This window comes from Rhea pennata, chromosome 6 (assembly GCF_028389875.1).
Source record: "Rhea pennata isolate bPtePen1 chromosome 6, bPtePen1.pri, whole genome shotgun sequence".
NCBI lineage: Eukaryota > Metazoa > Chordata > Aves > Rheiformes > Rheidae > Rhea > Rhea pennata.
Genome location: NC_084668.1, coordinates 44,047,480 through 44,066,812, shown reverse-complemented (window position 1 = coordinate 44,066,812; position 19,333 = coordinate 44,047,480). Strand labels below are relative to the sequence as shown.

General features: G+C 44.2%; 1 protein-coding gene across 1 annotated transcript in view; it reads left to right on the top strand.

Annotated features, from left to right (window-relative positions):
* The window catches only part of SLX9 (SLX9 ribosome biogenesis factor), a 66,590-nt gene extending 48,022 nt beyond the window's left edge, over nt 1-18,568 (top strand). Inside the window, exons 3-6 of the mRNA XM_062578605.1 lie at nt 4,046-4,114; nt 8,196-8,349; nt 15,361-15,429; nt 17,914-18,568. Coding sequence (XP_062434589.1) covers nt 4,046-4,114; nt 8,196-8,349; nt 15,361-15,429; nt 17,914-18,040 — 419 coding nt within the window. The 3' untranslated portion in view covers nt 18,041-18,568. The remainder of the gene's footprint in view (nt 1-4,045; nt 4,115-8,195; nt 8,350-15,360; nt 15,430-17,913) is intronic.
* The last annotated feature ends 765 nt before the right edge of the window (nt 18,569-19,333 follow it).

Genomic DNA, 19,333 nt, shown 5'->3' with positions numbered 1-19,333 from the left:
CAGCCCAACTTGAAAAGTGGTATCTTGTGGCTTAGAGAAGCCTGTAGTATTACCGCTTTAACCTGGTCCCTTGATTGAGCAAGGCTTGTTTCTGGATGCCTGGAAATGCTAAAATGGACATCCTCTTAAGTTAGGATATTTATTTTTGTATATATATATAAATGTATATATGTGTGTATGTATACATGTATGTGTACACACATATATACATATATGTACATATATATGCAATATATATGTATATGTATATATACACACATGTATTTTAGATTTATACATATATGTGTATATACATATGTATATATATCACATACATATATACAGTCTAAGACCATGGCTACAGTCCATTACCAAAAATACATACAACCATGTTGAAATGAAGGAGTAGTCCTGAAAAATTCTGCCTGTCTGCCTTAAAAGCAGGATCCTGAGAATTGCCAGGAGTAGTAACAAGCATTTGATGTAGGAGGCGTAAAGTTTTTGTTTTGTTTTTGTTTTAAAATCTGTTTATGTTTTGTACTGCACAGATCAGAGAAAATGAACGCATCCTCGCTAGTGGGAATAATTGTCAAGTTTACAATTGCCCTCAGCTTATTTAAGTGGGTTTTTCTAACCCTTTCTCCAGTGAACAAGGTTTCAAAGGCAAGTGTTGCTAAATTACATGTGGAATGGACTGAGGGGAGACCCAAGGCCTTCTGATTTCACAGAAAAATAATTAAAATGGAGCTGTGGTCTGTCTTTGATCTCAGAGGTGCTTGCAAGCTAAAGAAAATTAACACCTGCCTTGGGACAGAGTGTGCTGTTAATTAACTAACTAAATTCTGCCTCCTGCACATGAAGCATTCTCCAGTGAGTTTCCAGTGGCTTTGGCACGCTGCAGTGTGACTGGAAGTTGCCAAATGCAACTTGGCAACTTCCAGCAACAGAAAAACCTTCTGATGGGTGGGGAGGGGATATAAAATGGAAGTTTCTGTAGAAGATGCAGTGCGCCTCTTGCATAGCTCTGACTTTCAGGATTTGTTGCAAAAGGGCAGAAACGGGCTGCTTTATGTATTATTTTTGGTGGGAGGAGGGATATTTTCTCTGGCTGCTGATTTTTCTTGCAGCCTTTTGTGGGATGGATTGAAGAACTAGCCTCAAAGTCCTGTTCAGCCTTCCAGGTGAGGGCTGATGCCAGAGCTCTGCTGGCTGTTTATGTCCTTGTGGTACGTAGGATGCTGAAACCCTGACAAGTGCCTCGGGAGCAGCCTATTCCAGGAATCATCACCATTAAGGTTGACTTGGCCTTGGAGATCTTAACTGTTGTCTGACAATACTATTTAGATATCCTGGCTAATGGAAGGTTCTTGGCTGTTCAACTTCGTCATCGTGATAACCCCCCCACACATAACATCAAGTTTGATATCGGTCCCATGAGGTTTGTCCTTCCCTCTCCTCCAAATGTGAGTGTATTAGGTTAGATCATGGGTCCACCTAAACTGCTGCCCCATCGACAGGACGGGATTACTTCCCTTCCCCCAGCACTTTTCTGATAATCTGCAGCTTAAGGACTTGGTGCCGGGGTGTCCGTCTTCCCGCCAGCGTGGAGCTTGGGCTCTTGCCAAGAAAACAGCTTTTGCGTTTCCTTAAATATTCTGCTGCTGTTTGGGAAAAAAATAAATATCTGAATTGCTGTTATTACTAGAATTGGCCAGCTAGCTATGTTTTATCTTTTTTCATTAACAGATCACGCCAGGCCCTGTTTTTCCCAGTGAAGTAATGAACTTGTTTTCAGACAAGGGGAAGACCCCTTCCCCCTTCCATCACCACCAGCACTATCCTGAAATCTGGAAACGTGTGCCAGAAACAGAGGGAAGGTTTCTAGTCTGGGCAGTTGCTCAGGGATAATGGGGATGCACTTTGTGTTTTGACCTCTTGGCAGGCTGCATCCTTGCTTCCTTGGCAGTGAAGTTGTGAGAATTCGGGGTGTTGGGGGGATGATGGCAAGGAGCTGGTTTTCGGGGGTGGGTGAGTTAGAGCTGCAGCATTGCTGTCTTGCCCTGGGAGCACACACTCTCCTTAGCCTGGGTCTCTGGGCAGAAATTAGGAGCATCACTGCTTCAGGCTTCATCTGGGATCTTTTCCTTTTTGGGGAAGATGAGCAGCTAGCTGCCTGGGGGGAGCTTCAGGCTGTTCACCTCTCCCTCGAGCTGAGAGGGAGCAGAGGCGTTCACCTGTCTCGGTGAAGAGGCTCAAATGAGGTGCAAGACAGTTCATGATGAAGTTCATCACTTTAGCATCTGCTTGGATCCCACAGCAAATGGGTTAAGGAGATTAACCCTTAAAATGCATAGGTTTTTGCTCTTTCGTGTTTTCAGCCCAACTTGCTGCAGGAAAGACCCTGCCTGGCCATAGCTTCTGCCCCGGCTGTGTGGCGCTCGGCCAGGCCCTGGGCATGATCTAGGCCTAGAAGGCTGCACTTGATTTTGTGCCTTATGTAGGTGGGGAGAACATGAATAGTAGCTTCAGTCACAACACATACTTCAAGACAACCCTGAGCTTTGTAAATATGTGATAGCTTCTAGGTATGGTTTTATTTCTAGTATTTGGGTAGATAAATTGCAGTAACGCCTTTTTTTGTGGGATAAGAGACAGTGAAAACTGAATTCATTCTCCTTGTCCTCTAGAAATGTAAAACTTTTTGTTGTCGTTAGCATTATGAAAAAGTCTTCTCCCTCTCACCCTTAGCAGGCTTGCTCTCATCTTAAGTCATTGAAGTGATTAAATCATGATCTGACTTTTGTTTAAATCATTCTAAAAGATTCAATGCTTCGGAGAAGTTCTCAGTGAATTGTTCTCAGAGTTGTATTGAATTCTTTTATCCCGTTTCTTTGATTTCTGTTTGAAGGGGGAGAAAAAGGATATTTCTTCTTTACCACACTTAAGAATAGCCTAAGGTGAGAGGAGTAGTGGGTAGGGAGATTATTCCTCTATTAGCATTCCTGTAGCAATATTCCTAGGACATTTCAGTAGACTGTAATCTTTTCTTTCCCCTTTTTTTCTTTTTAAAACTCCAAAGATAAGATAAAATTTTGTAGCGTCTGTAATGAATCTCCAGTAAAAATATTTGTCTTTATTTTCCTTGGTATTAGACGTCTCAGTGATCAACAGCTGATCTCCAAGTAGTTATTACAGTGTTTACCTGCTTACTTATTTACAAGTTGTTAAGAATTGGCTGCTATCTATGGATGCCATATATCTGGATTTTTCCAAACATTTCCACTCCTTCCCTTCCTCACTCCATGTTGGCTAGGCAGAAGTTGAGGACTTTGGTGAATTGCTTGCAATTATGTGGATGCCTCAGCCTTCTCAGAACACTATTACTCTTCGTATTTCCTGGATGTCTGCAGTCTGTATTATGGATTTTTCCCCTACCTTTATCACTCCACATGTTTTCAGTTTGAAATTTGCTTCTTGCTCCCAATTCTGGAATATTTAGGTCCCTCTGAATTTGTTCTCACTGGTTAGATTTATCTTAGTTTAGTAATCTGTTGCTCATGCAACCTCAAAAGGGAAATAGAACTAGGCCTAGTTCAGATCATTGTGGCAACTCATCTTATTGCATAGATGTTTTGGGAGTGATCAGCACTTGTGGCTAGTTTTCAGAAGGAGACACCAGTCTTTTCAGACCAGATTCCCACAGGAATGTAGCAGATTGGGAGTAAAGTTCTCTTGAAGAGTATTGCTCAAGAACAGCTACTTAGCCTGAGAAAACAGGGCCTGTGCTGCTGCTGCTAATCTAATCTTGTTCCTTGTTTCTTAGTTCTCAGCTGACAAGGAGCCAGTTTTGATTTTTTTTCAACTATGGATTGAGATACAGCCAGTCTGACATGCTGACAAATTCAAAAGTGGAAAAGGCTGAACAAAATTTTCTGGGTTCTGCAGTGTTATCTTTATGAAATGTCCAACACAGAAGTTGTATGTGGTAGCCAGACTCTATCTCACATCTCTTTCTCTCTCTCTTGCTCTCTCTCTCTCTTTTTTTTTTTTTTTTTCTTCCATGCAGGTGTAGAAGAGAAAACAATTCTTTCAAAAAAAGAAAAAATGAAGCTGAGGAAAGAAAGATGGCTACAGAGTAAGTACTCCTCCAAAAAAATCACTGCATCATGTGCATCTCACCAGGTGACTGTATTGGATTTCTTTTTAAATGAGGCATGTTCTGTGGGTGGAAGTATTGGGCAGTGTCAGAACAAGGGCTATAGGCCGTGGACGCCGAATGCTTCTCAGAAAACTTCAAGTCTGCTCCCCAGTACATGGGATAGAAGTTCCAGGTATTGCCTCTCATTTAACACTCAGATCAAGTCTTTGCCTCAAAGCTATTTTTGAACTTCCTCCGTGTGTGATTTAAGAGACTACGTAAAGCCATTTACATAGCCTCCAGGTAAGATACTGTGCAGCTGTGTAGGGTTTAGCTTGTTGCTCTATACCATTAAAGATGTGATACAGAAATAACTAGCTGTACAGTTGCTGCATGGGCTAGATGACTCCTGAAGAGCTGTGTGGATGGTAGGACAGCCTGGAGCTAAGCCCCACACAGCCACCAGTTAATCCCCCGTCTCTGTGAAAAGTGATGGAAGTCAGCAGTGGGGCCTTGTGCCTCTTGATAAGCAAAGTCTCTGGGGAGTACTAGTGGTGCTACTGCTCTTTCCCACATGCCACAGGTCAGTGAACCCACCTACCAGACTGTTTTGCCTTTCTAGAGGCTGTGAAATAAGAGCCAAACAAAACTAGCCCATGGCATAAGTGCTGCTGTTTCCTGTGGGAAGTGTGTCTGTATTTTCAAGTATCTCAGTACAGTGAGACTTTCAGCTGTGGTACTCTGAGGTATTCTGCCTTCTTATTAGTTATGTGCTACCTGTCCTAATACTGAATTACTTAAAAGCTCAGATCTTACCTTTGTTGCACAGCTGTGTGCCTGGCATCCACTCACAGGTGTCAGTGGGGAGCAGAGAGTTGCAGATGAGGGGCCTAATTCTGCAAAACAAGTCAAGGTGATCTTGTCTGGGGACCCTTCCAGAGGGCAAGTGAGATGGCTTTGTCTTTCTTTCTGAGTGGAGCAGGGAACGTGGCAGCTTCTCTCCAACTAGGAGCTCTATGCCTTCAGCAGAAGGAGCCCTAGGGTGTCAACTCCCAGGGCTCTGCTTTGGTATGTAGGGGGTGTAGCAAGAAGATTCCTCTTAAACCACCTGGAGTTGTTCTTGGGGCATGCTTTTCCCTTAGCACCTTTCTGCTCAGCAGAATTGCTGACAGACTGTGTGGAACTGAGTGGTGTGACTTTCTGCTGTACCATATGTTCTCTGCTCCTGAGCACTCACTGCTCTCTGAGCTCAAGTCCGTCAGCCTGTGATTTCAGCAGTCACAGCTAAGGTGTCTCTGGCTTCCCTTACATAAAAAAGGTGATAATTGAACACAATGAGCGCTAAAGAAACTTCCTTTCCATCACCAAACTTCCAAGTTACTTTGCTATCTGCAACCCTCAATCAGACACAACACATCGATGGTTATGATAATCCTGACATCTGGCCTGCTGGTTGCAAACTCAGTGCTCCTGAAGTGTTCTCCCTGTGTGTATATTTGATGCTATTGCGGGAACATAGGAAGGGTCCGCTGGAGCACAGCTAAGCTTTGCCTAGTCTAAAATCCTGTCTCTAATCATGACAAGTAGTAGATGGTGTAGTGGAAGGTAGTTCCCAGCAGCATCTTAATGACAATGAATTCGCAGAAAAAGGGTACACAGAATTCATGTCTTGCATTTCATGCAAGAAACAGACAACAAGCTCCCGGACGCTGTTGACACTGCTGCTTCCATATTCAAGGTCAGTCATATTGAAGATGAGCAAAGCCCAGAAGGCGGCTCTCATGTGCTCTCAAACCTGCCCTCCCACACGTGTGTCTTCACAGCAGCAGTCTTTCTCAGGATCACATATGTTGTTTTGGCCCTAGCACAGACTCCTTTCCCCTCTCTTGGCTCTAAAATTACTAAACTGAGTGAATAGAAATGAAATGCACAGCCTTTGCTTTGGGGAGAACCCCCAAGATAGAAAATTGCAGCCCAAAATCTGTCTGAGAACATACTAGATATTGGAAATGCTTTATAGATATGGAAGTACCAAATTGTTGGCCCTCTTTACACTACTACTAAACTCACAGCCAGTTGGCAAATATCACCATTCTCTTAGCAAATGCTGTACTAAGGCTAGCCAAGTCCCTTAAGATGTCTGATTTAAAAAAAAAAAAAAAAGTCAGAAAGTGTTGGTACCAGGCGTGCAGCTTTTATTGAGACAAAAACTGAATAGCTGGAAAGAGCCTATGTACATATCCGTAAGGAAACTGATATTATTAGCTGTTGGAGCAAAATGAACTCATATTTCCCAAGATGATGTTTTTTTCAGTGACACTGAGCACTTTAGCATTGTGATCTGACCTCAGAGAGCTGCAGTCAACTAAAACTGAAGCTTATTGATTTTGTCTGACACAGACAACTTGTCATTCTTTATTGGGGGTTTTGCAATATTTGCTTGACCCTCTCCCCTCACTCCTAAAAAGAAAACCCAACTTTACCAAAATTCTTATCTTTTAAATCTCTGTTTTCCTAAATCTTCCCAGGAGTTTGTTGTTTCTTGTTATCCCAGGCCTGCTTTTTTGACACTGGATGCCAAGACCCTGGGAACTAAAGTTCAGCCCAGTAGTGCAAATGCAAAACTTGGAGATTTCTTCCATTCCAATAAATCATCTCAGGAAAGACTAGAGCGGGAAAAAAATTATGCAATGCATTAGACATTAGAAGTATGCGCCTTTAAAAATATATATATCGTATGGCTCAAAGGATGAAGAAGACTTCATAGGAAAAGAATTTGGGATGTTTGCTCAGAATCAGGTGTCTGAAAATTTTGAGCACATAATGTTTATGAAAGCTCTGAAGTAGCCAGCTTCATAAAGCCAGACCAAAAAAAGAAGTGATGCAGAACAGAAAGCTGTGTTCTTGGCAGGGATTCCTGTAAGGAGAAGCATTTACAATCCTGATTTGTCACAAACATCCATGTACAGCAAAAATAGTAGTTCATCAAGAACTGTTGCTGTTTGACTCAAACAGCTTAGTTGAGGAGTGAACAGGACAAAAATAAAGGAGCAACCAGCTATCCAATGAATTTGAGTTCTGCTTTCTTGAATGGAGCACCAAGATTAGACCCAGAATTCCAGGTGGTATCTTGTCTGTGGTGTGTAGAGTGGCACTGACTGTTTTCTTTTTTCCACCAAAAATACTTTTGCTGATTACAGTCCTGCTTCTGTGGCCACATTTCATCAACAGCCATAGTCCTTCCTATGTATTATCTAACTGGCTGCATGACTGTTGTCATTGTGCTCCATAATGTCCAGCTGAGGATTTCCCAGCTTAGAGCTGAAGCTTGTCCTTGAAATGCATTTATATTATGTTTGTCTGATTGAGGGGAGAGTGGCCAGGGAAAAGGAAGCACAGTACTGACGAGCTGGCTGGCCTTGATCAGAGAGTCTGATTATTTATTTATTTATTTATTTATTTATTTTCCTTCTGAGGAACACAGCAGCATCTTCAAGGCTGTAAGCAGAGGCCTGCTCTTCTACTGTGACCTTAACTGGATGCACCATGGGAGAAGTAGAGTTCTCCATCACATTTCCCACCATATTGGCACCCCAATGATGTTAAGGCAACGTAGCTAGTGTCCAGGCCCAGTGATCATCTAGCAAAAGGAAAGGAAAGGGAACATGCTAATGCTACTGAGCTCTAGCTGTTCCTGGTGGCATCATCCTGGGACATCTGGGACAGAGTGGTGTGTTGTGGAGGTCTGGGGGAGGCTTGTAGCACGCTCCAGTACTGTGCTGCTGTGAACAGTGAACAGTCTTGCATGCCATGGTACAAGGGACGGAAACAGTTCAGACAAAATGATTCTGGGAATTCTATTTGCCATTGCAAATGCTGATAAAGATAGTGCTTTAGGCAAAGGAGGGAGAACCACCTACTGCATTATTTTCACTTTCCCTGTTTTAAATGATTGCTCATCTGTTGTCCCTGAAGAGAGTGAAACAGATTATAAATTTCTTAGATTGTCTTCTTAGATCAAGGAGTATCTCTTCAAAATGCTCCCTTGTCCCCCACTAATGTCCTGTTTCTGACTCAGAAATAGAAAGTGTGAAACTAGCCAAGCAGAAGCAAAAAGCTGAAGCAAAGCGGAAAGCAACGCCTGTGGTGGGAGACATGCAGCCACTGATGGAAGCCCTACCTGAGCTCTTTGACATGACCACAGGTGGCAGGGACAGGAAGCCATGCAAGAGGTATGTGTCACTGGGAATGGGCCATGTATTTTCCTCCTTCATGCACGATAAAATGTCTTGCAGCTCAGTTTGTAGCTGCAGGCAGTGGAAGTTTGGTGCCAATGGTCAGGAGAACAGGGCCTCATTCTCAACTGTTTCACCCCTTTCCGTGTTTCACTGGCCACAAGAAAAGGTCTGAATGTGCCCTCTGAGTCTCCAGTTAAGACGGGGATAGATTTCCTCTGATGTGAATTAGCAGGAGACAGGTTGGCAGCAACCAGCTCTCCTGTGAGCTGCATAATTGACACACGAGTGTCCAGAGCATGGTACTGCTGTGTTTACTTGAGAATCTGCGCTTGAAGTATATTCCATAATGAAAGCTGTCCTGAATGTCACCTTCAGCAAACAAAATGAGACATAATAAGAAAAATCCTTTCTCTTCTAGTAGGTAATGTCTGCAGCATTTGTAGGGAATTAAGGTGGTGGTTCTTGTTTTGCAAGTGAGAAATCAGAGGGATTTGACTTACCTATATTCACACAGCCATGGTGCAACAGAGGGGCATGGATCTGGAGAGCCAGGTTCCAGAGAACAGTGCTGCCTGCTAGGACTTTTGGCTCCCTTCCCACATGGGCCTCTGGCCACGTTGCAGCCTGCTATTTTGTCCTTCCAAACCTTCAGGCTTTCCCTTGAGGGAGTTTGAAACTTTTGAGCACAACTTTATTCCTTGGCCAGACTATTTGTTTGCCTTCTTGGTTTGGAACATGACTTTGGACAAGAACAGAAAGATGGTACTTCCTTTCTGTTTATTGTACAGAAAAAGAAAAAAACATTTCTGCCTTGGCAGAAGCCTGCTAGGTACCTGACCATGTGTTTTCTCCTTTGCAGTTGCCAGTGAAGTCAATTGGAAATTGCACTAGGTTTGCCCCCTTTGCTCTCTCTGCACTACTTTGTATTCCCATGCCTCTGATCCTTTGAAACCCATGTTTGAACTGTCCCAGGCAGCCCAAGGTTGGATTCTGGTTGCCCTTGTGCTTTCTCTTTTTACACAGAGCTTGCCTAGCCATCTGGTCAGTATTGCAGCTGCTTTTTCATTCCCCAGTGCAGAATAAAAGAGCTCTGCGTGCTGCATAAACGCTTGTCCCTCATCTCCAGTTGCTCTGTAGTGGTTGGAACTAGAAACTTGTTTTGACCGTAATAAGCAGGCATTTGGATTAGAGAACAGCCAAGTTTAAGACTGTCTGGCAAAGCAGCCTGTTCTTTGGTTGCAGAGCAAGGCTGAAGATACCATGGACTCCCCTGAGACTTGCTGGAAACCCCAGAAATAAACTCTGACCAAGGTGGGATGCCCACCTAGAGTGGGCTCAGTTGACAATTCCTTGTGCTTCCAGAAATCTGCCCCTCAGACAAACAGCAGCTATGCACCTAACTAGTATCTAAGCAAGGGAAAATATTTCCTTCTTTTACTTGGTTTCTAATTCTTTAAATAGTGTTTTCCTCTTTTTTTCTTCCCTTCTCTCTCTCTCTCCCCCCCCTCTTTTTTTCTTCCCTTCTCTCTCTCTCTCCCCCCCCTCTTTTTTTCTTCCCTTCTCTCTCTCTCTCCCCCCCCTCTTTTTTTCTTCCCTTCTCTCTCTCTCTCCCCCCCCTCTTTTTTTCTTCCCTTCTCTCTCTCTCTCTCCCCCCTCTTTTTTCTTCCCTTCTCTCTCTCTCTCCCCCCTCTTTTTTTCTTCCCTTCTCTCTCTCTCCCCCCCTTTTTTTCTTCCCTTCTCTCTCTCTCTCTCCCCCCTCTTTTTTTCTTCCCTTCTCTCTCTCTCTCTCCCCCCTCTTTTTTTCTTCCCTTCTCTCTCCCCCCCCTCTTTTTTTCTTCCCTTCTCTCTCTCTCTCTCCCCCCTCTTTTTTTCTTCCCTTCTCTCTCTCTCCCCCTCTTTTTTTCTTCCCTTCTCTCTCTCTCTCCCCCCTCTTTTTTTCTTCCCTTCTCTCTCTCTCTCCCCCCCTCTTTTTTTCTTCCCTTCTCTCTCTCTCCCCCCCTCTTTTTTTCTTCCCTTCTCTCTCTCTCTCTCCCCCCCTCTTTTTTTCTTCCCTTCTCTCTCTCTCTCTCTCTCCCCCCTCTTTTTTTCTTCCCTTCTCTCTCTCTCTCTCTCTCCCCCCCCCCTCTTTTTTTCTTCCCTTCTCTCTCTCTCCCCTGCTTCTTTCTTCTCCCCCTCTACAGCTTTTTACTAAGTCTGCCTTTTTCTTCAGTAGGAATGGGTGGCAAATGCATATGAGTTTCAGGTCTTCCAGAGCACTGAGGTTTGTCTGGATGGAGCTCTGTGCCATATCTTTGCCATAAGGATAAATAGGTGTTTTTGCACCCTTTGAGTGGTGATGTGCCAAAACCACATATGACGCCTGACTTCAGAGTGTGTTCAGGAGTTGTTCCCCTTCATAATTTTCCCCCATCTACCTTGGAGGCTGACACCCTACTGTCCAGGAGAATGGCTTGCAGAAAGTACATAAGGCAAGGAAGGACAAGTAGAGTGCTTCCTGTGGGAATTCTTTTTTTCCTGGGTAGCTGCATAGTTTAGTATAAATTCCTGGTGTCCCTGCAGCTTGCAGTTCCGGACCATCTCGAAAGATAAAGTAGAATTGGAAAAGGTTCAGAGAAAGTTGATAAGGGTGATAGTCAAAGGTCTGGGACAGCTTCTATACAAGGAGTGACAATGAGCTGGGGAGTCTTCGGCCTTGAAAGGAGGTGGAGACAAGGAGGCTTAAGAAAGTAATAGTCTATAAAGTAAAGTGTGATATGAAGAGGAAATGGTTCATCTTCTTTTCCATTATGAGAAACAGGGGCATCTAACAAAGCTAAAGAGAAGCATGTTCAGGCCTAACACAAGGAGGTTCTGTGCTCTGAGCAGCTCCTTGCTGCAGTATGTCATGGCTACGTGTTCAGGCAAGACCTGACTGATCCAATGAGGAGAGCTCCACTGAGGATTAGTGCATGCATACACGCTGCACCTGGCTCAGTCTGAGTTGCAGATGCTGGCGAAGATGCAGGCATACGCTTCCCCTGTTGTTATGCACTTCCCTGACCATCTGCTGTAGGCTGCTTTAATAGAGAATACTGGCCAAAATGGTCCCTCCATCTGACCCACTACAATCAATCTTCTCTTTCTATAATACATTTTGTGGCAAAGGATGTGCAGTACACGTGGAAGCTTCCTGTGGTCTTACACAAGCCTTTAGCCTGACATCCTCAGAGCAGTGCTGTCAGTTCTCTCTCGCTTTCTCTGTCCCTTCAAGATCTTCCTGCGGGATTGTGGCAGCCATTTTCTTCTGGAAGACTGAGCTCATCTTCTGGCTCTGTTTTCACTTTATCTGCAAGGCTCTAATATCTAGAAAGCCCAATGGGACTAGGGCACTGCAGAGTAGAGCAGCACTGCTCTGGCTGAGAAATTTGGCGTTCGCCAGCACTGTCAGTACAGCTGATGTGTGAGAGCTTGACATGGGCTGACATTGGTTGTCAACCAAAAATCAGTTGGTGCTCCCCTTCAACTGGGATGGAAGAGCTACAGTGCTCTTCCCTCTGTAGAAGACTTATTCCCTTGCTGGCTTGTGGCTTCCTGTACTGCATGAGGATGCGTGTGCATAAGTGTTTGAAATAATCAGAGAAGGCTTTTATAGGATTTGAATCATTACAAAAATGAAGGGTAATACTCTGGTGATTTGTCAGCATTATTAATAAAAGATTAGGTTCTCCAGGAATTTGATCTCCTACTGGGTAAGAGAGCATTACAGTGAGGTTTTCATTCTGATTTATAATGAATGAAGGCAATGAAGTGTAATGAAACAGGGCTGCCATTCACGGCCCGGATAAGCAGGCAGTGTCCTGGTGATTTGTTAGGGGAAGTTTGGACAGCAGCCTTTGAACCAGTCAAACCTGTGGGACAGAGGTGTTGTGTGGAACTGAAAAGCCCTCAAAAGCATCTAGCCTCCTTAAACATTGTGGCCCTTCTCAAAAGCAAAAGGGGACTTGGCACCTTAATGCAGTCGTGCATCTTTATGGAATGTCTTAGAGGAAGTTATCCTGAGAGGCACAACCTCTGGAACATGTGATCTTGTAGGGCCCAGCAGTGCACTCTGGAAAGGCTTTCCTTTAAGCAAGGTTACCCCCTGCAGAGCTATTTGAGACCTCCTTCTCTTTTGAAAAAAACTGTCATGGGGACTTGGGGACACACATGGGTTTTGCAAACTGCTACTCTGGTGATTGTGGGTTGCCATCAGATTTCAGAAGGGATTTCTATATGCTGCCTTGAATGATCTAGGCAAACTGGGGCAGTGACTGGGAAATTGCTGCTGTGCCAAATGATTAATGAAAATAAAGTGAGTAGAGATGCTTCTTGCTCTTGCTGTGTAATGTAATACCACTGGATACAGCAGCGTGAGGGGGAGCTGCTCAACCCCCTGTAGCTGTTTATCTGCTCTTGCTGCTTGCAGTGCCTCATGAAGTCTCAGGCCTGTTACATAACACCAGCAGTACCAGGGTGACCACAGCAGAGACAGAAGGGTAAGTGAGCAGTGTGCAGGCATTGATCTGACTGATTCCCATTTCCTGAATAGCCTTTTGCGCTGCAGTGGCTACCTAGCAAACATCCATGTTGTTTGGATTCATCTGGTTCAGCCAGAGCTTGGATGCTGGAGCATGCAGTCCCAGGCAGAAAGTAAATGAGGTGTGAAGGGGGTAGTAGTGAGAGCAGCCCTCATCAGCTAGGGTCTGCCAGGATCCTCCTTGAGGAAAACTGATATGGGTCAGGATGGGAAGGAAGAGAGCTGAAGAATAGGAGCAGAAACTAATCAAGTAGAGAGGGAAGATAAAACTGAGTGGGGTGAAGGAATGTAGGGCAGAGGAAGAAAGGAAGAATGGAGAAAAACAGACTAAAACAATGGAGAGTAGAGTGTTAGAGAGGAAAATAGGAAATGGGCATCACTGTAATGCTGCCAGCAAGAAGTCACATTCTGCTATCTTAAAGAGAACTTGAAGAACTGTTATTTTTTCTAATGTTGAGAGACCTGAAGAGCTCTGGGACAGGTCAAGTTGGGGAGATGCTGGAACTGTCCCCAGGACAGATTGGTCCCTGGCTGCAGGGTCCTGAGCCTTGCTCATTTGCCGACATTGCCTGCTGTAGCTAACGTCATTGCTTGTCTCGGATTCAGATGTTGCAGTTGTGAGCCTAGTCAGCTGGAGGGGGGCTCTCTGAGAGGAATCTGTCCTTGCGCTCATGTGCTAAGGTGCCATTGAATAACTAGGAAAGTTGCTTCCCACTCTGTTCTCTGAAAACATTTGGCACTTAATTATTTTCCTCCCAGTCTGCACTTAGGTGCGACAGCAGGCCCTGCTCTGACCAGGCTGAGAGCATAGTAGGTATATTTTGTGCTGGATCTGGGTCCTGCCCTTTGGTAAGCAGAGAAAGAGCTTGAGCTGATTTACACGGCATTCATGGAGACTGCTTAATCAACTGGGCTGAATTCATAGCTGTTTATGATGGGGGTTACAGGACTTTGACCAGGAACTTGTTCCTCTGAACAAGAAACCTCTTGCAAAGCCGTTTTACCAAGACTAGCCCTATTCCAATAATGCGTATTTTCAGTGGTTTATTTTTGCCATGTTGCTCTGAGCTTTGTCATGGGAACCCTTTGTAGGAGCATCTGTAGATGTTCAGCTCAGTGCAGTGACTGCTTTAGGCTGGCCTGTATTAGTTGTCATCTTAGCCAGGTCTCTCCTTCCCCCCAGGCAAATTCTGCTTTTCTCCCATCTCAGAACACTTGTACACAGGAGCTGTGATGTGTACCTACTGCGGCTGTTTCCTGCCTGTTCCAGTTAAGTGGCTTTTCATCCTGCTCAGCAGGCTGATCACTTCTGAAACTACTTTTCCCCCTTACTTCTGCTGTTTGTGTCTGTGTTTGTGTAATCCCAAAGGGTAGAAGTTGCTTCTCCATTTCTTTATGTCCAGTTATACTAGCAACTCTCTTAGTGCGCTTCAAGTCCCCAAAGCAACTGCTGCCCTTTCTGCATATCTCTCTTGAGCTGTGGGGTTGGCTTTGTGACAGATCTCTGCTCATGGTTGGCATCAGGCACTACATACATGTAGTGCAGTGTCCTCTGCAGGATGGGATGACATCTTTGACTTCACTCAGAAATAAGTAATGATTGCAGAGAGTGCAGATTTATGCTTGCCCCTGTGCCTCAGCTTTGAGTTCAGCCCAGTGGATTAGGCAGTCTCCATGAATGGAATCTAAAAATTCCTGTTATTGTAGATTCTTGAGAATTTTTAGATTCCATGTTTCACTGTACAAGCTGAAGTTCTGTTGTGCTTTCCCTTTAGCCAATTGATTTTCAGCTAACTTCTCTTTGCCAAAGGTTTGCCAGTTTACGTGTTCATAGGGAGAAAGGAATATTGCCATTCATTACCTTAAAATGTAGGTGACACCTTATACTCCAATGGCTCCATTGCAAGACCTGAAGCAGAACTGGTCAGCAGCAACGCTAGCAGCGCCTTCTTCCTTGCTGAGTAACTGTGGTGATGTCTATAACTAATGTGTGCCAGTGCTGGAGCTCTATAGCGTTTGTCAAGGAACATGAGATGAGCAAGGATGATGCTAGACTGGTGAGGAAGGGAAATTCAAAGGATCTCTTCTCCAAGCAACAATATCGCTTGGATTTGGAAATTAGCAATAAGCAGAAAGTGATCAAGGCATGGACAGTTAATGACCAGTTCTAATGAGTTAAGTGATCCTAATTTTTTTCAAGGGCTTTACTTCCCACCCTTGCAGACCTGAGTCCTGAGCTGCTGTTAGTGTGTGGCAGAGAGTCTGCATTTCCTTTGCTGTCTGACTGTGGAAATAATTGCTTTTCAGGACCATTTATCCTCAGAGCAATTACCTATATTTTCTGGGAAGGCAGATTCAGAATCACTGGACTCTTTTCATCTCCTCACCCATTGCTAAATTGCCTCTTCTCTACAACGTTCGCTCACTTGTTTTGTATCTTCTCTCCACAGCCATGTAAAAGCAAAGGCAGAACCAACAGACTTCTGTCTCATGAAACCAGCTCAGAAACGCAGGCTCTTGTAAGTAATCCTTATCAGAATATCTGGTCCCTACTCCGCATTGGTCCTCTCTGTTGCCTTTCTGTTGGACATTTCTGGTATTTTAATACACCTTTATGTGTTCAGAGATGCTGCTGCCTTTTGGGGGATGCATGGACTTCCTTAACCTTCTGATTGGAGGTGTCTTGGGAACTATGCGATTCTCCCCTGTGGGTGCAGCTTTTTCCAAGTTGTATGCTTGCACAGTGCAGGGGATGCACAGGTGGATGTGATGCTTATTCTGCATTGTTGTCTGAGACAGGACAAGCAATGAGTTAGCTGGATTTTGGGCATAGTGCTTGAGCCCACATACCTAATGCTGACATAAGTCTTGCATACCTGCAGGCCCCAGAAAAGAGATGGCATACTGCAGCTTTGAATCTCCCATTTGTGCGCTGCAGGGTTTGGGGATGCCCTTCTGTCATAGTCTCTACTAGGCCAAATCCATTCCAGATATGCTTACAAGTTTTGTCTGACAATTCTAGGCTGTTCAGCTTCAGATGCTGAGAACAAATCAGTCTATGGATTCCAGTGTTCTCTTAAGTGCATTTTGTGAATATACTCCTCTGCCTGGAACTGGTGTCATAGTCCAGTACTCTCTGACCAGAATTTTTTAGGTATTCCACGCAGGGAGGGTGTAATGATTAATATCAAAATTTACTTTGAAGGTATTTGATTTTTTACATGCAATTTTTGATTTAGCAGAGTGATACATCAATATACTTAAATCACAATACAAGCTTAAGTTGCACTTGAGAAAATACAGCAATTGCAATATACAGTTCAATCACAATACCGGTGTGATTGCCATTACTGGTCACTATAATATGTTCACTGTCACAATGCTGGGCATCCTCAATTGCCAGGAAAGAATACATGGGCTGAAGCCAGCTCAAACCCATTGCTCTCTTAGAAATTCTTTTGTAGTTCAAATTTTATATTCTATGTTGGGCTGAGCCACATATACTCTTCCCCCCATGCTGATCTGGCTGTCTCAGGGAGAAATATTTACACCAGTTGATTCACTCAACTGATACAGCTGTTCAACACTCCTGTCCCCTTTGTGGTGAGCTAAAGTCAGCTTTCTGTGCAACAACTGTGGTTAATGAGTCACATCCTATATTATTCCTGAACTGCATGTGTACTTTACCCTTGCTCATCTCCTCTGAGCCTTGTTCCATTGTAGAAGTTTGTTGGTTGGTCACATTTGGCAAGCGTCCTTGCTGGGATTACTTTTAGCTCAGCTCTGCCTTTCTGTATGAGTCCTTCCTTGGCTCATTGCAGAAGCCCAAGGGTCATGGCCTGGAGTGCCACCAATGTGCCATTGTTCTGAAAGTCAAGGTTGAGAGAAACACTTCTTGAGTGGGGACTTTATAGATCAAGAATGGGCAACTGCACCACCATCTTCTGTATCAGCAAGCAGATGTGAGATCATTTGCATGTCCTCTTGTCTTCAACTCTGCACAAAATTGGCCATCTATGCTGAGTACTGGCATGTATCCTATTGTAGTGATCTGCACTGTTTAAAGACTCTGGTTATTGATAAGGAGATTATGAGATTTTCTAGAACTTCAGCTAGGACTGGAGGTTCTCCAACTTTCATCCCATTTCCCCAGCTGCCACACTCTGAGCTTCAGGTCTGACTTTTCTCTGTTTCTGTGGTAGGGATAGGGCTGGCACTGAAGGGACGTGCTAGAGAGCGGGAGTAGCTGCCTACTGCAAGCTGAGGAGCATTCTGCTCATCCACGGAGACTGCTGAGAATGTGGAGATGTATGGCTAGCTGGGCGTGCAGAGCCTGGGAATCTCTGCTGAAGATGGGGAAGCCACAGTGGAAGTGGCATATATGAAAAGTCAGCCTTTTATTTATTTACATACATTCCTTCTGCTCTGTTCTTTTTTTTTTTCTCCTGAAGCAATAGCCCTTCTGTCTTTTTAAGACAAGATTATTTAGATCATTTCCACAGCAACTAGCTGTGACCTAAGTGTACAGAGGTAATTCTATCATGCTCCTCCCACGGTGTCTAACTACTGTTGCAAGTAGGATTACCTAGTCACTATGTTGAGCAATACATGGAGAGATGAGCTCTTAAATGCAGAGTCTGTTTTTGTGCTAGTGCACTCTGAAGTAATTTTCATTCTTAGAAGACTTACTGAATACCCACCATCTCTTGTTCCTGATTTACTATAGGAAAGTTCAGAATTTTCCAAGTGATGGTGGACACTAACATGATTGTCTTTGCCTTTGTGGCATGAGATCAAGTGTCTGGCTCACATGGAGCTGGCAACAATTTAAGCCTTGGCCTTAGGTGAATTAGGTCTATTTCTTATACCGTTTCTTTTGAGGTTTACACCCAGGATAATTCTGTCTGTACAGAAATCCGCTGCCGTATGGGCTGTTTTCTTATCTACTCGTTTCCTTATGCATGAGGCACTTACCATTAGTGTATTTTTTTTTCTCTCCCCAGAGAAGAGGAAATGGCTCGATTTCATGAGGTCATTATGAATCCGAAGTACAAAGCCGACCCACTCGTGGCCATCAGTGAGCATCTCTCCAAGAGGCTAAGGCAGGAGGAAGATGGTAAACCTCTCTAGGGCATCAATTGGGACCGAATGTGCACACTGGAGCCAGCGCGAGGGCTCCAGGCCATGAGCAAGCACAGCACTAACATGGCCTCTCAGCCACTTCAGTCCTTGGAAGCAATCCAGTAGATTATTAAACCCAACAGTCCTGTTTTCTGTCTGCAGGAATAATGCAGTTCTCTCCTGATGGAGGCAGCTGCTCCTTGGCAAGTAGCCTGCACAGAGCAGGGTGTTCTGTGAGATCTTTGTGCAGAAATTAAGCTTCCTGTGAAGTGTCTTGACACCTTCTCCCTTCTTCTGAGCAGGCACAATTTCTTAAATTATGCCACTAGCAATGTGTCTGCTTTTTGTTCTCTTTACTCCTCCTTCCAACTCTTTGCTGACAGCTCTGAAAAGAGGTTCCCTGGTGCTCTGTTGCAATTGTTCAAGACCCCAAGCCCTGGAGCCTAGAAGACTGTTGTAGACCTGTGAAAGGATTGATGCTGCTGTTCATTATTTTATACGAAAATTTAGCTATGGAATAAATGCACTTTCACACAATACTGAGGTTGCGTGGGCCTTGTTTTGATAACTACTAGTTAAAATACAAGCTTATTCCCATCACTGAAAAAAATACTTAAAAGAATATATATTTTTTTTCCATTTATAAAATAATCATGAGACTGCTACTGCAACATGCAACCGAAGACACTGGAAATCACAGCAGATCATGTCTAAGATGGACTTGTATTTCTGCTGCCCTGGAAGTGTGTGATTTGAGCAGGTGATGTTGATTCCTTCTGGCCTATATTGTGTTCCCTGCTTGGCTTGCCATAAAGAAAGCATCTGAAAACATCGAAGTGCAGAGAGGCAGAGAGTAAAGTAATGGAAGTGGTTAACAGACTCAAAATCTTTGTGCTGCTGCTGTATTTAGCAATACTTAGTTGGCACCAAAAAGGGGATGGAGTGCCAGAAGTCAGACCAGAATTCCTTTTTGACTTGGAAGTGCCAGCAGTTCAAAGATTTGGCTTCACAAAGCAAGTTCTCCAACCTAACTATCTGCCTAGTGGCAATTGCTGGTCAGCCTCACCTCCGTTCCTGGAAAGGTGATGGAACAGCTCATTCTGGATGTCATCTCCAGGCATATGGAGGAAAAGGAGATCAGGAGTAGCCAGCATGGATTCACCAATGGGAAATCCTGCTTAACCAATCTGGTAGCCTTCTATGATGGAATGACTGGCTGTGTAGATGAGGGGAGAGCAGTGGACATTGTGTCCCTCGACTTCAGCAAGGCTTTTGACACTGTCTGCCAGAACATCCTCCTAC